This window comes from Chionomys nivalis, chromosome 1, assembly GCF_950005125.1.
Source record: "Chionomys nivalis chromosome 1, mChiNiv1.1, whole genome shotgun sequence".
Taxonomy (NCBI): Eukaryota; Metazoa; Chordata; class Mammalia; order Rodentia; family Cricetidae; genus Chionomys; species Chionomys nivalis.
The window spans coordinates 65424530-65440954 of NC_080086.1; the positions used below are offsets into that span (position 1 = coordinate 65424530).

A 16425-nucleotide genomic window follows, 5' to 3' on the forward strand; every position below is an offset into this window, starting at 1 on the left:
GTGGCTGCTGGAATGCAGCTTTCAGAGGCCGGCAATGCTGCTCAACAGCGCATGATATGAGATGCAGGCTTCACAGAGCTCATTGCAGGGGTTTGTGTGGCCCCACAGATTCATAGCGCAGGGTGCAGAAGTTCTGCTCTGACGGATACACCATGATGGAACAACTTGCAATGTCACCTAGGTCCAGGCACAGAGACTGGCTGTCTCTGCCCTCCACTAGAATGCCCCAGACTCCCTACCTTCCTCTATAGAGGACCCCTGGAAGTTTGCATATTCAAAGATAAGCCAATGTTGCATACAGAGGGCCTGAACAGATCTAGGCCAGGTGGGATCCCATGCTGAGAGGTTACATAGACACAAGCCCCCATCCTTAACCCAGAAGTTATCTCCAACTGACAACCATCCACAAAGGAAAAATTAGTTTTTTTTCTAATGGAGTATCATTGTGTATACAAATCACACTTAAGGGCAGGCCCTAGGCCCAGCCAACATTTCAACACTGAAATGAATTCAGTGGTATATTTTGAGGGTTTTCTTTTCTTTTCGTCTCATAATGCTTTATCTGGAAATTATCTATATATACATATATATATGTATATATATAACCTTACAAGTATTTTACTTATATATTCTATTATGGTTTCCAGTTTTGTGTTTTTATGGGGTTTCTGTGTGTGCAAGCGTGTGAGTCTTTGTATCTATATGTGTGTATTATGCATTTTTGGCTCTTTTACTCCCTGTTTGTTTTGTCCTATTCTGGTTTGTTTTTATTTTATCGTATTTTTTGTTTTTTGGATGCCTGTTTGTTTTATAATGAGGGAGAGAAAGAAGGGGTGTGGATTTAGGTGGTGTCCTAGGGTTTCTGTTGCTGGGTTTATTTGGCTTATGCTTCCACATCACAGTTCATCACTGAAGGAAGTCAGGACAGTAACTCAAACAGGGCAGGATCCTGGAGCGAGCAGCTGATGCAGAGACCATGGAGGAGTGCTGCTTACTGGCTTGCCCCTCATGTCAGCCTGCTTTCTTCTAGAACCCAGAAGCACGAGCACAGGACATGAGCTACCCACCATGTCCTGGTCTTTCTCCCCCATCAATCACTAATTTAAAAATGCCCTGTAGCTGGATCTTATGGAGGCATTTTCTCAATGGAGGTCCCCTCCTTTCAGATAACACTGTGTCAAGTGGACATAAGACACACAGGTGGGTGGGGACGCGTGGAGGAGCTGGGAGGGGCTAGGGGAGTGAAAATTATTTCATATAAACAAAATACATTGTATGGAAAAACATCTATTTTCTAAATGTATTTATTTTAATTTTATGTGTATTGGTATTTTGACTGCATGTATGTCTGCGTGAGGGTGTCAGATCCTCTGGAACTGGAGTTAGGGACAGTTTTGAGCTAGCGTGTGGGTGTTTGTAACTACTGAGGCATCTCTCCAGCCCTCCCAAAATCTATTTTCAACTAAAAAAAAGTAATAAAAAATAAAAAAAGAAATAAACCAAGGGTAATTTCTGAGTCAGTTCTTGTTCTTCTACATACTTCTTTAGTAAGTCTGTTGAGTGTTTTATTTGGTAGGTGGACAATAATCAATTCAGCCAATTCTCTTTTGATGAACATTTAGATCATATCACTCCTTTCTTTTTATCTCTTTTCTCTTTGAGGCAGGGTGTTGCTATGCAGCCCAGGCTGACCTTGAACTCTCAGGAGTCTTCTGCCTCAGTTTACCAATTGCTGGCATTATGGCATCTTTTACCGTGCCTGGCTCTATACCACAGTAAAAATATTTATATCCAATTTTTAAAGTGTACTGTTGACTTGAAGTCTATCCTGATGGCTAAACTGTTGCCCATGTGTTAACTGCTTTCTTTTTTAAGGTGCGTTCCAGAAGCAGCGTGGCTGTGGCCACATCTGAGGCTTTGCTGAGTTTCCCGTTTGCCCAGCATGTCCTCCTATCAGCCATGTTTGCAGGCTTATCTTCTCAGGATCATGTAAATCTCTATCTCTTACAGGTCAAATAGAACTTGTTGGGCTGGAGGATGTAACTTCGGTGGTGAAGTGCTTGCCTAGTGTGCATGAAGGTCCAGGGTTCTCTGTCCAATCGCTGATAAAATCAGGAGTGGTTGTTCAGATCCATAATCCCAGGGTTTGGGTGGAGGCAGGAGGATCAGAAATTCAAGGTCATTCTAGGCTGTATAGAGAGTTCAAGGTTATCTGGGTTACCCGTGAGCCAGTCTTAAAAAATAATATTAGTATTTCAAGATTAACTATTAGCATCTATTTCTTACTGAATTACCTTTTAATTTGCCAATTTTGGAGATGGGTAGTATTTGTTTTTTAAGTGAGTTATAAGTACTCTTTACATATTAAGGATAGTAACATTTGTCATAGGTGTTTCAGTTAATTAAAAAGTGTTTATACATATATTTATGTGTATGTTTTGCCTACAAGTATGTCTGTAAGTCATATGTGTGCCTGGCGTCTGTGGAGGTCAGAGGTAGGCACTAGTTCCCCTGAAACTGGAGTCACAGATGTTGTGAGCCACCACGTGAGTGCTGAAAATCAAACCAATGTCTTCTGGAAGAGCAACCAATGCTCTTAACTACTGAGCCATTTCTCCAGCCCCGTTTGTTTCTTTAATTGACAAAAATTGCTTAGAGCCGAGTGTGATAAAGCTTGCTTATAATTCAAGCTCTTGGGAGGAGAGGTAACAAGGTTCTATAGAGTTCAGTGCCAACTTTCACAAAGAAAGTTCAAGGCCAGCCTGGACTATATGAGACTGTTTTAAAAAAGCAACAACCAGAAAATTTGTATAAAAATATCTTCTCCAGTTCCAAGTGGACGTCTTAGTTTGAAGAGCACCTCTTTCTGAATGTACTCCTCGGCAGCCATCAGAACCACCACTCAGTTTTCTTCCTGGACTCTTCCTGAGCTGTTAGACATAAGAGATGGGGGACTGAAGGTGGGAAGGGCAGTGCTTTACTGGTGAGGGGGTCGGCAGTCATGTCGGTCTTGGGGTGCCTAGGCCTGAGTCCACAGACGAGAGATGGCTGTTTCTCATCAGGTTCAGGCTGGTCTTTTTCTCTTCTGTTGTCAGTGGTCTACCGACACTGGAATTCCTATTGTTTCCTTTGGCTTGTGATCAAGGGGAATGGAGAACACTGGCATGTAGCAAGCCCACAACATTTATTTGTGGGATGGACAAGAGGCTAATATGGTATTAGAAGCTCTGTAGCCTCAGAGCCAGAAAGTTCTCCTACCTGGCTCATCGGCAGAAGGAGCCATGACTCATCTTTGAATTACTTAATTGTCTTGTTGCAGCACCAAGATACTTGGCAACTGGCAACTTATGGAAGTTTTGGCTCACGGTTTGAGGCTATAATCCATCCACAGCAGAGAAGTCATGGCCACCAGGCCCTGAGGTGGTTGGCCGCACTGTGTCAGAAGTCAGGAAGAGAGAGATATAAAAAGCTGGTGTTGAACTAGCAATTTCATCTCTTTTTGTTCAGTTTGGCAGCTAGGGCAGGTCTTCTTCAATCAGCCTAACCTAGAGAACCCTCACAGACATTGCCCAGAAATTTGTACCCAGCGTGAGTCTAGATCCTGTCAGGTCGGCTGTCAATATATAAACCATTAGGGTCTTTGTGTCCCAAATACTCAATTCCTTGCTGCCTCTGCCTTCCCCCTGAGCGGGGGTTCTCAGCAACTATCCATGTGTTCTCTGAGTCGGAACCCTTCCCCTCCCTCTGTCCACCCTGATCCTGGCTGGTAGCCCCCAGGCCTACTGCCCATGTCCTCACCATCTTCCTCAAGGACTTTAGAAAGATTAGGATAAGATACATATTATATAAAGTTTATCTCTCTTTCTTTGGGGGTGGGGTGGGGACAAGGTCTAGCATTTTGTAGGCCTGACTTGTCTAGAACTTGCTATGTAGATCAGGTTTACTTTCAATTTATAGTGAGCTTCCTGCCTCTGATTCCTAAATTCAGGTATTATAGGTGTGTTCTATCATGCCTGACAATTCACCATCTTAACCGATTTTAAGGGTTACATTTGGTATTAAGTATAGTCATGGCCTGGGTGTGGTGGCGCATGCCTTTAATCCCAGCACTCAGCAGAAGCAGGCCGATCTTTGTGAGTTCAAAGTCAGCATGGTATTAAATACATTGATGGGATTTGGAGTGTAGCTCAGGGGTATGGTGTGTGCTTAGCATGCGTACACTCAGTCCTGGGTTTCTTCCTTAGCACGCACTCTCCCTCCAAACAAACAGCAAGATCTACCTACAAACAAAAACTAAACCCAACAAAACAAAGAAAACTCCATTTATTTAGTTGTGCAGTCATCACCACTTTTCATTTCTAGTACACTTTACAGAGTGCCACACCCAGGAAATACTTCAGTTCTCTGTCCTCAGCCCTGGCAACTACCATCCTCCTCTGTCTCTATGATCTTGACCCTTCCAGCACCCTGCATACAGAATCATATTGCCTCCCTCCCTCCCTCCCTCCCTCCCTCCCTCCCTCCCTCCCTCCCTCCCTCCCTTCTTTCCTTCCTTTAACCCTAAAAGTCTGGCTTCTAGGGATCCCTCTCAGGATTCAGGAAAAGGACTCCACAATAAGTAAATGGGGGCTTGTAAGTAAAGGCTGCTCTTTCATTTCCCAGCTGCCCAGACCCAAGAAATCACACAGAAACTGTATTAATTACAGCAATGCTTGGCCTATTAGCTCAGGCTTCTTATTAACTAACTCTTACATCTTAAAATTAACCCATTTCTATTATTCTGTGTATTGTCACAAGGCTGTGGTTTAGTTCCAGCGTCTGTCTCCTTCGGCAGCTACGTGGTATCTCCTTGACTTCACCTACTTTCTCTCTGTATCTCTGTTCAGATTTCCTGCTGGGCTCTATTCTGTCCTGCCATAAGCCCAAAGCAGCTTCTTTATTAACCAGTGGTAATAAAACATATTCATAGCATACAAAGGGGAATCCCACGTCACCCTTTTTCTGTCTAAACAAAAAGGGAGGTTTTAACTATATTCAGAGCATACAGAGGGGAATCCCACATCCAGGGCTAAAGTCGGGGTTAAGAAATCTACTCACATTAGGATCCGTCTATCCATGTCTTTTTATTTTTCTTCTTCTTTTTCTCTTCATCCCCTGTTACAAATGTTCACAGTAATATATATATTACTGTGAACATTTGTAACAGGGATATATATATATATCCTTATAACCAACAATTCCCCTGCCCTAGCAGGTTCCAGGGCTGTAATTCTTTTGCCCTATAAAAATCAGATACAAGTTTTCACACTCACACACACACACAGATCCGTGGTTGTCACCTCAAAGGTGGGAATGATTAGTGCATGTCTGGCCAACTCCTTAGTGGAGAAAGTAAGTTAAGAAAGAATTAAATTATCAGGGAATTCCAGAGGGGAAGTTAGTGTGCTAGTTTTATTTTTAGGTGGTTAGATTAAAAAGTAACACTTTTTTTCTCCCAGCATGCATAGAGGAACCTGGTAACCAGATCACCTATGTAAACAGTCAGGGAGAAGCTAATGGCTCCTGATCTGATCAGCACATTCACCAGATGCTGTTTCTGTGGGCCTAGGTCTGGCATATATGCTTGTTGCTCTAGGCGGTAGAAACAGAGGAGACCCAGGACTCTAAATTATCAGTTCCAGGGTATGCTGTTATCAGTCGTTCTGATCACGGGTGTTGTGGGTCTTTCTCTGGGTTGCAGTTAATCATCTCTTCCACTGTAAAGCACAAGCCATAAATTTCCTGAACTAAAATCATCCATAAACTGAGGTGAAGGTGGGCGTAAGGAGTTAGGAATCTGTTAAGTGGGGTAAACCAGAGCAGCAGCTTGGGCAATTAGTAATTCTGTGTCCTTGGATAGCTGTGAATATCTTAAACGGACTGCTCTTGTCTTGACCCTAAGCACTGACCAAATGTCTGCTGATAAAGATGCTCGCAGGAAGGCAGATCTCTGAATTTACCTAGGAGAGAGGAGTGAAGGCCTGACAGTGGGAAACTGTTTTACACATAACCTAAAGGCATAGGAAATTGTTCAAAACTGTCTAAATGAATCCCCAAATATGTAACAGAAGGGGAGTCAGGTACAGCAAAAATGTACAGCAAAAGACAGCTGTATTCACAAAGTAATAACAACAAAATTTCCTTGAATTATGGTTTAACCTTTACCAGGGCCCCTGACTCTGATAAGTTGTTTGTGAAAAGATGGCTGAGCAATTACTGTGTAATAGTGTGTCTTGTAGCAATCCTCCCATCTTCCCTTCCCTTCCTTCCTCCTCTATCCCTCCTTTATTTCCTCCCTTTCTTCCCCTCCTTCGTGCATGTATGTGGTTGTGTTTGTGTGTATGTATGTGTGTGTGTGTGTATATGTGTGTGTATGTATGTGGTTGTGTGTGTGTGCATGTGTGTGTGCGTGTGTGTGTGTGTGTGTGTGTGTGCTTAACAAAGCTTTGCAGTCTGGATAAAGTCCAGGCTTCCCGATAGCTATCATGGATCCTGGGCACATCCACAGGGCATCTGTGGAGCTCCTCCATACCCTCATCATCCCATCAGGAGCTGTGCACTTTACAGTTTGTTAGATGAAAAACCTTATCTCCCAAGGCCAGAATTAACAGTCAGGCACAGGATTAGCAAGGATGTGTGCCCTTTCTTTGGTGCCTGTCAGCCGTATGATGAGCAGGTGAATGTTTCTCTCCTTTAAAAAATAAAGTTTGAGTTTCTGTGTATGTTGTGTGTACAAACACCCACACCTGTACACACACATGCACATTTGTAAGTTTTAGGTCAGCCTTGGATATTGGTCCTCAGGAACTTTTCATCTTGTTTTTTGAGACAGGTCTCTTTGACCAGAACCTGGGACTCCTCAATTGTGTTAGGCTGGTTGGCCTGCAAGCCCCAGGGAATTCTGTTTCTGTCTCCCAAGCATTGAGCTTACAAGCACATGCTACCTTACTGGCTTTTTACATGTGTTCTGTGACTAGAATCCAGGTCCTCCTGCTTGTGCAGCAAACACTTGACAACTGAGCCTCAGTATCTCCTGCTTGTTCTTCTTTGGGGTTGTAGTCCCATAAGTGACTCCTCCCAAGCTCACCCGAAGGGTCTGAGAGTCCACTCTTCTGGTCAGGACTTCATAAAATCCACCAAGTCCTCTGTTGTCTTTATCTTCAGGGAGTACAGGAAGTAGAAACTGGTTTAAGACTCTTAGCCCAGAGCTGTCACGCATATTGCCTAATTACGTTAGCAGAGTGAGTTTCTTAGTGGGCCACTCAAGCAGGGCAGCATGTGGAATGTTCCATGTTACTTCTGGAGACCACAGGAAACGGATCCTTGATAGGGGAGGGGAAGTGAACACTTAGCTTTCACCTCCTGTCCCCTCAAAACCTTACAGTAGACACAGATCCGGGCACTGCTGGCTTAGAAACACCAAGTTCTTTAAGGCCACAGTGCTACATGCCTGTAGATGTTAGGGGACAGCCTCAGGTGTCAGCCCTCACCTCCACCTTGTTTGGGACAGGGTCTGTCCCAACTCTCCTGTCTCCACCATCCACCTCTTGGTTAGGGGCATTGGGATTGATATTACTGTATCTAACTTTTACCATGAGTGCTAGGAGGTCCAAACTTACATCTCCAGGTTTATGTGGCAAATGCTTTACTCAGAAACCATCTTCATAGCCCCCAGGGTCCTTGTCAAGTGACTCCAAAGCCAGTGTCCTGCTCACTTGGGAGCCACATCAACATGGCACCAATGAAACATAGCAGTCTACCCAGGCAGGCCTAGGCCAACATGGAGAAGACAACTTTCCAGTGTGCCTCTGGTCCCATGTGCCTCCTTTGACCTCTCCATTCACCTGCACTATCCCATGCCAGTAAGGGAGGTTATGGCCCCCCAAGAACAATGCTTTTGTTCCTTACTGAGGAAGTTACCTCACAGCAATTTCAGAAAGGAAAGGGTCTACTCACTTAATGTCCAATGACTACAGCACCTCACTTTGAACTGGGTGTTATGGTTTAAATAAAATGGCACTGTTCCCTGAGTGGCTGCAGCAAGTAGTGGGCATGAGACCACGGCGGGCCATGAAGGCAGTCAGTCCCAGGCAGGGAGCCCCCGAGTGGCCCTTGGGCCATGATGGCCAGTGGGTCCTAGGCATAGAGCCTAGGCAGGGAGCCACATGGTGGGTGAGAGACCAATACAGATAGCAATGCCATGAGACTATGCTGCTGGTCCTGGGCAGGGAGCCACATGGCAGGTGAGAGACAGAGACATGGATAGGCACGCCATGCAGAGTGAGGTTAGATATTTATTTAGTGGGTTATAGAAGGGAAGGGGAAAGGGGAGAAGGGGGAAGAGAAGAGAGAGGCAGAAAGAGAGAGAGAAAGAGAGAGAGAGAGAGAGAGAGAGAGAGAGAGAGAGAGAGAAACACAGAGAGAGAAACACAGAGAGAGAAACACAGAGAGAGAAACACAGAGAGAGAGACAGAGAGGGGAAAGGGGAGAAGTGGGGAGAAGGGAAAGAGGCAAAAGCTGCCTCTTTGGGAAAGAGATGGAAAGGCAAGGGCTCAGACTGGAAGCAGAAGGAAGATCTGTTTGCCTCAGCAGTGCAGGGGGGAGTTGGAGGGGCTTGTCTCTTAAAGGGACAGGACAGACCATTACACTGGGGTTGGTAATATGAAGAGGTACGGTGTCTGTCCTCTGAAAAACAACAGCCTTGTCAGTGCACCAACATGTGTCTGAGTTAGGATTTTATCTCTATGAAGAGACACCATGTCCTTGCTGGAGGAAGTGTGTCACTGTGGGGGAGGGCTTTAAGGTCTCACAAGTTCAAGTCAGCTCACTCCCTACTGCCTGTGGATCAAGATGTAGAACTCTCAGCTCCTTCTCCAGCACCATGCCTGCCTGTATAGTACCATGTTTCCCACTATGATAATAATGGACTAAACCACTGAACTGTAAGCCAGCTCCAATTAAACGTTTCCTTTATAGAGTCATGAGTCACCTATGGTCACATGAGTCAGTTCTCAGATCATAGCATCAGTTCTTCTAGTTATCCACTCCAAACCCACCTGCTTTCCTTCAGCTTCATGGGTCAAATAGGGTTACTTGGGTCTCCCTTTTACCCATAAACCCTTTTTACATTTCAGAAGGGAAGGCAAGTTTTTGTTTTACCTTAGGTAAAATTCACTAACAATTGAATTCATCATTTTAACTAATTAAGCTGGGCCAGGTGGCATAGACCTATAATCCCAACTACTTAGGGGGCTGAGACAAAAAGATCTAAAGTTCTAGAGGGAGTTCAAGGTCATCCCAAGACACTGATTGAGCTCTCATCTCAAAATACAAAAATAGAAAAATGGGCTGGGGATGTGGCCATGTGTAGTTCCGCAATAGAGTGCTTGCAAAGTGTTAGTACAACCCTGGGTTCAGTTCCCAGTACCACAGAACAAACCAAGTGAACACTCTCGGTTAAATATTATACCTCAATTATGATCTAATTCCAGAACATTGGCCCTCAAACCCATAACTATCAATTACTCCCAGTTCTCCTTCTCCATACTCTATCCCTGGAAACATCTAATCTATGGATTTTCTTGTCCTGGACATTTTATGTAAATGCAATAACACAATTTGTATTTTTAAAAGAGAAATGGAGTATTTTCTTGGAAGATTATGCCTGTTTGTTTGTTAATTTTATTTGTGTCTTAAAAAAAATTGTCTGAGACAGTCTCCCAGGTAGCCTAGGCTAGCCTCAAACTCCCTATGTATCTAGTTCTGGCCTTGAACGGATGGTCTTCCTCCAGCTCCTGAGCAGTAGCACAGCACCACAGCTGGTTTATACAGTGCTTGGGATTAAGCCCAGGCAGGGCCTTGCGCATACAAGATAAGCACCCTATCTACTGAGTTACATCACCAGTCCTAAGTATTCATTTTCACAAGAGGTCTGAAAAGTCACCAAGGGGCTGGAGATGTAGTTCAGTGGTAGCATGATTGCCTAATACAGTGTGGCCTGGGTTAACCTGCAGCATAGGTGGCGGGGGGTTGGGGGGAGAGCTGGGAGAATAGAGGGGTAGGAATGACAATGTCCATGGTGACATAACTCATGAGAAGTCAGCTCATACATTTTCCTTTATTTCTCCTCCTCCTCTTCCTCTTCTTCTCCCTCCCCTTCCTTCTTTTCTCTCCCCTTTCCCACTTCTTCCTTTTTTTTTGTTTTTTTTTTGTTTGTTTTTTTTTTTGAGGCAGTATCCTGGATGGCTGGCCTGGAACTCTCTACATATACCAGGCTGTCCTCAAACTCACAGAAGTCCACCTGTGTCTTCTTCCTGAGTGCTGAGACACTACTATGCCTGCTACTGACATTTCAAAAATGTCCTTCTGGAAGCTGGGTGGTGGTGCACGCCTTTAATCCACATGCTTGGGAGGCAGAGGCAGGTGAATCTCTGTGAGTTCGAGGCCAGCCTGGTCTACAAGCGTTCCAGGACAAGCTCCAAAGCCACAGAGAAACCCTCTCTCGAAAAACCAAAAAAAAAAAAAAAAAAAAGTCCTCTGGTTATATTGTTGTTTAGTGGTACCCAAAACTGATAGAGAAATATGACAGCCATTGGGCATTCCTAGGAGGTGTTCAGAGACCATTCTGATTTCATGAACTTTTCTTTGGAGCTGAGTCCAAAGTGGGGGGAGGTCCTGCAGCTGAACCCAGAAGGGTGGATGGGTTCCAGTGGGATGTGTCTCCACTCTCTCTTCTTTGTCTCCCACAGGGGTGAAGAAGAGAACCAAAGTCATCAAGAACAGCGTGAACCCCGTGTGGAATGAGGTACACCAGTTTCTTCCCCACTCCCCTACCCATCTCTGCCTCTGCTACCTCTGCAGGGGGCTGACCTGACTCAAGAGGTAGCTATCTCAGAAGGATAGGAATCCAGGTCTATCCTGAGAGGCTGCCCAGAGGGTATCCTGATAGAAAGGGCAGATGCTTGTTTTTCTTTCATTTTCTTTTGTTTTTCTCTGCTTCTCAGCTTGGGCCAGCCAGGTCTCCCTTGACTGTGGCTCTCCCTCTCACAGGCCAAAGATACCTCCTTTCCACAGCACTTCCCTGATTAACCAAGTCCTCCAGATGTTCCCATTGGTTCTGTCTCCTCATGCAGCTTTCATAGAGATGACTTCCATGTGGTCCTCTGAAGCACAGGTGAGGACAGAGTGTAGATGTATTTTTCTGTCCCGCCAAGTCCTGCAGCCATTCAGTCCCAAAGAAAGACTCAGAGACTTATATTAATTATAAATTGTTTGGCCTATTAGCTCAGCTTATTATTAACTAGCTCTTATAAATTAAATCAACCCATAATTCTTATCTATGTTTAGCCATGTGGCTTGGTACCTTTTCTCAGTAAGGCATTCTCATCTTGCTTCCTCTGTTTCTGGATGATGACTGCGTCTCTGTCTTTTCTCTTTCCAGAATTCTCCTAGTATGGTTGCCCCTCCTATACTTCCTTCTTGGCTACTGGCCAATCAGCGTGTTATTAAACTAATACAAGTGACCAATCTTTACAGTGTACAAGAGTATTATTCCACAGCAACAGAGTCAGGTGCAGACTGTATGTTCCCTTTGAAGAGGGTTGAGGGGCCTCTGATTGGCCTTCCTTAACTCATCACTTACTCATCCCACCCACCAGGGGTCTGGCTGTTGAATGGCCATATGATCTTGGTGTGTGAAGATCCTGAAGGATCACCTGGCATTTTTACTGTTGTGTTTTTGTTCTGGTGTCATGTGATGCATTGGGAGAGGAGGCTAGTGCAATATGGCTTCCTTTTCCATTTTGTTATCTTTAGTTCTTACCATTACCTCTGAAGCTCTGGAATTCTGATATCCATCCATCCATCCATCCATCCATCCATCCATCCACCCATCTATATATATATCCACTTATCTATCAACCCATAGCTACCTTTCCACCCACTCATACATCCACCCACCCACAAACCCATCAAACCATCAATCTATCCATTACCCACTCACCTACCCAAGTATCACCCATCCCACTTAGCTACCTACCCTTTACCCAAGTATTCACCCATCCATGCATCCAATCACTCACCCACGCATGCAAGTATCCAGTCATCCGTACATCTACCCTCCCATTCCACCCATCTACTCATTAACTCAGTCTTACACCCACTCACCTACCCACCCATTCACCTGTGCATCTGTCCTAGTCAGGGTTACTGTTGCTGTGATGAAACATCATGACCCAAAGCAACTTGAGGTGGAAATGGTTTATTTGACTTATACTTTCCACATCACTATTCATCACTGAAGGAAGTCAGGAGAAGAACTCAAACAAGTTAGGAACTTGGAGGCAGGAACTGATGCAGAGGCTAAGGAGGGGTGCTGCTTACTGGCTTGCTCCTCATGGTTTACTCAGCCTGCTTTCTTAAGGAACCCAGGGCCACCTGCCTACGAGTAGCATCATCCACAATATACTGGGACTTCCCACATCAATCACTAATTAAGAAAATGCCCTACGGGCTTGCCTATGGATTTTGTGAAGACATTTTCTCAATTGAGGTTCCTTCCTCTCCAATGACTAGCTTCTGTCAGATTGACATAAAACTAGCCAGCATAGGATCCATCATCTGCTCCCCATCTACCCACTCACTCACTCATCCACCCATCCATCTATCCACCCATCCATCTATCCATCCATCCATCCATCCATCCATCCATCCATCCATCCATCCATCCACCCACCTACCCACCCACCCATCCACCCACCCACCCACCCATCCACCCACTCATCCATTCATTCATCCACCAACCCACCCACCTTTCTGTATGCTCATCCCCTAGCACCATTCTGAATGTCAGCTCAGTACCCTGGGCCACAGGTTAAGTTACGTTTTCTTCTTTTCTTCCAGGGCTTTGAGTGGGACCTCAAAGGTATCCCTCTAGACCAGGGCTCAGAACTTCATGTGGTGGTCAAGGACCATGAGACGATGGGGAGAAACAGGTGAGTGGGCCCAAGAGTGACCTGGGACTTGAAGGTGCAGGTGAGTTTTGATGAATATACATATAATATTTGATGAATACCCTGGAATCAGAGCTTCCTGTCTGATCAAGGGTGAGTGCTTCCTGTCAGCATTGCATTCCTGAAGACTGCCTTTCATGGGCTTAATCCAGTGGTGGATGTTGGGGCAAAGCCTTGCTGAAGCCTCAGGAACTTGGCTGACATGTTGCTGAGAGCTGCACGGGCTGCCAGGGAGGGAGGGTGAGCTAGGATCAAGTGTCCAGGAGCTTTTTGTACAAGAGTGTAGTGCGGGCTGTGGGGAGCAGGTAGGAGCAGGTTCCCTGCCTCTCCCTGTAGCCTGTCGCTGGCCTTGCCTCTTCCTGGCTGGTGAAGATTGCTACACACACTCCAGGAGGTGGGTAGACAAAGAGAAGCTACAGCTAGGAGGGAGCAGAGGAGGAGGAGGGCTGCCTGGAAGAGGCAGAACCTGAGGTAGGAACTGTGATGCTGAAGTCAGACAGCAACAGCAGGCAGCAGACTGCTCTCTCTCTCTCTCTCTCTCTCTCTCTCTCTCTCTCTCTCTCTCTCTCTCTCTCTCTCCTGTGTGCGTGTGTGTGTTTGTGTGTTTTGGTTGTGTTGACAAGTAGGAAACTCTCTAAAGCAAAATCTTACTGGCAAAAACAGGCTCTGCCTAGGCAGGTGACAAGTGGCTTCCTTGTCAGGGGAATCCTGAGCCTTGTCAACAGAGTGGTGGGCAAGGCCTTCAGAGCTTGGTGGGCCAGTTGGCTGTGGGTGTATGTGGCCAGGAGACACAGCTTGGGAGGATCTCTGGTGGGTACTGAGTACAGTTGTGTCGGGTGGGCTCCAGTGCCTGGTGCTGCTGACTGATACCTGGCCCTGAGGAGCATGGGCCAGCTGCCCCCAGGCCTGCCCACAGGGGAGTCTTTGTTTGGGAACTGGGTCAGCCTATCTGAGGCAAGGAATCTTGGTTAAGTGAACCTGGAATGGGGAAAGTGGGGAAGGAGGAGGGATCAAGAACCCAGGGAGGGCCTCAGGCTGTGGAACGCCTGCAGAGTTTGAAATCTTCAAATCCAAACCATTACCGTTTCTTTGTGGTTGGAGCTGGTGCTGGGCACATGGACTGGCATCCCTGAGGAAGGAGAAGGCACTTCTCTCCTGTGCCTCTGGAGTGGTGCTGCAGAGGGGAGCCCAGGCTGCCACCCAGGGTGCTCAGTGCGGCTCTTGTCTTTTCTAGTCATGACCTCTTTGCCTGAGAAATTTATATACAACTTTGGACCTATAATTATATAGAGTGGGTAAGTTAAATATTTACTGATAATAGCTCATAAAAAAATTTACTTTAACTGGACATGGTGGCACACACCTTTAATCCTGAAACTTGGGAGGCAGAGGCAGGCGGATCTCAGGGAATTGGAAGCCAGCCTGGTTTACATAGCAAGTTCCAGGCTAGCCATGGTTACACAGTGAGATCAAAAAAGGTTTTTGTTTTTACATTTTTAAGTATTTTACATTTAATTTTTGCCATTTGTTGAAGATGAAACCAAATTTGCACCCCTCCCCCCCAGGGATATGCTTTAGTTTTACCTAAATAATTAACTCTTGGCTGAGTATTTGATACTGAAGACAGAGAACAACGTCTTGTGGAGTGTTTTGGTATTTTGATTTTAGAACCATCAGTACTGAGAATGCAATCCAAATAGCAGTTATTGTAATAAAACATGCAAACACAATATAATCTACAGATATACTAATCTAGTACTTGCTGTAACAGGGCCTCAGACTTTAGCACAAGTGACTCCATGATGGAAGTGACGTTCAGGCTAAATAAAACTCCGCACCACCTGCCAAAATGAAAACAGATACCTAATCCATCAAAGCCCAAAGTTCTGGGAAAGTCTCTACACGTATTAACTTTGTCTTTTGGCTTCTGTAGTTCTGCTTCTGGCTAACTGTTCTTCTTAACCAAAGTATGCAACCCAGGGCTTAAAGGCTCCTCCCGAGAAAGGCTCGGTATTACACTGGGACCCCTGAACACACAGTGTAGCTGCCAGCCAGCTGATGACTTCCTATGTCATTACCATGTCTGAGCAGTCCTCTCCGGTGCACCCACCACACCTCCATGCTAAAGAGTGATAGTAAGACAGCAGTAGGAAATGCTACTGTTTTCAACAGGAGCAGGAAACTCTGAATGTACCCTTAAAAACCCTGGGTCCTCCAGCCTGCAGCCTTGAACCTAAGCCCAGACGTCTGAGGCAGGGCTTGTGGGTCTTACTTGGCATAATGGCATGCCCAGTGCAAGGTGCGCTCACAGTGTGCGCAGAACCAAGGCTGCAGTGAAGGGACGTGGTGAGCACTGCTGTTATGCTTCACTCCAAAATTTTTGGATGTGTTTGGAAACTTTTCCTTTCTCCCTCTTTCTTTCCCTTCCTTTTTTCCCTCCCCCCCCCCTTTTTTTAAATCTATTTATTTATTCATTGAGACAGGATCTCGCTACATAGCTGGGCCTGTCCTGGAACTCACTATATACACCAGGCCAGCCTTGAACTCACACAGATCTTCCTGCCTCTGCCTCCAGAGTGCAGAATTAAAAGTATGCCCCACCACGCCTGGTTGGATTTAGAAAATTTTACCATAGCCAAGTATTTTGCTCACATAAGGTTATAAGATGCTACCTAACGCAAGAGTTAAGAAGCTGTGGTCCACAGCTCTTGAGATGGCTCTCACTAGGTAAGGGCTCTGACACTCAAGCCTGATGACCTGGAGCCCACACAGCTGGAAAAACGACTTCATGACATTGTGCTTTGACCATGGCACACATGACATCTTACCTTCATACACACATAATAATTAATAATAGGAATAAATTGATCAATAAGTTCAAGCTGTGGCCTTTGCTACCTTCTCACCTAGATGCTTTGCAAAAGGCAGGCAGCTCCAAGAGCCTCATGAGGCACCAATGAGCTCAAAGGTGGCCTAGCAGTCCAGGCAGGGAGCAATTCTGGACACTGGGAAGTGGGGGAAGGCTTTCTGGAGAAGGGCCCACAGTCATCCAGAGCCGGAGTTTGGAGGGGAATATAGTTCCAGTGTGTGGGAGCCGAGACAGTGAGTTCATGCGGGAATTCAGGGTTGTGCAGCCTTGTTGGGAAGGGAGTATTGAGCCCAGATCAACAGTAGCAATGGAGAAAACTCCCAACTGGCCCTGGACAGAACTTAGCTAGGTTCCCGGCCCTGTGTAAGCCTGAGGTATGAGGTGAGCTCTTTCTCTACCAGATGCTGCTCTCGTCATCCTCACAGGCCGGAAACAGAGACTCTTAAGATTAGATTGATGACATTCCCAAAAGGCTGTGCTGGAGCTGTGTGTGGCTGGAGGGCAGGT

General features: G+C 45.7%; 1 protein-coding gene across 16 annotated transcripts in view; it reads left to right on the forward strand.

Annotated features, from left to right (window-relative positions):
• Positions 1-16425, forward strand: part of Dysf (dysferlin) — a 201592-nt gene that overhangs the window by 13120 nt on the left and 172047 nt on the right. For all 16 annotated transcript variants that reach the window (XM_057791040.1, XM_057791074.1, XM_057791057.1 and 13 more), the window contains exons 2-3: positions 10788-10843; positions 12940-13031. In XM_057791040.1, the coding sequence (XP_057647023.1) occupies positions 10788-10843; positions 12940-13031 (148 nt within the window). The remainder of the gene's footprint in view (positions 1-10787; positions 10844-12939; positions 13032-16425) is intronic.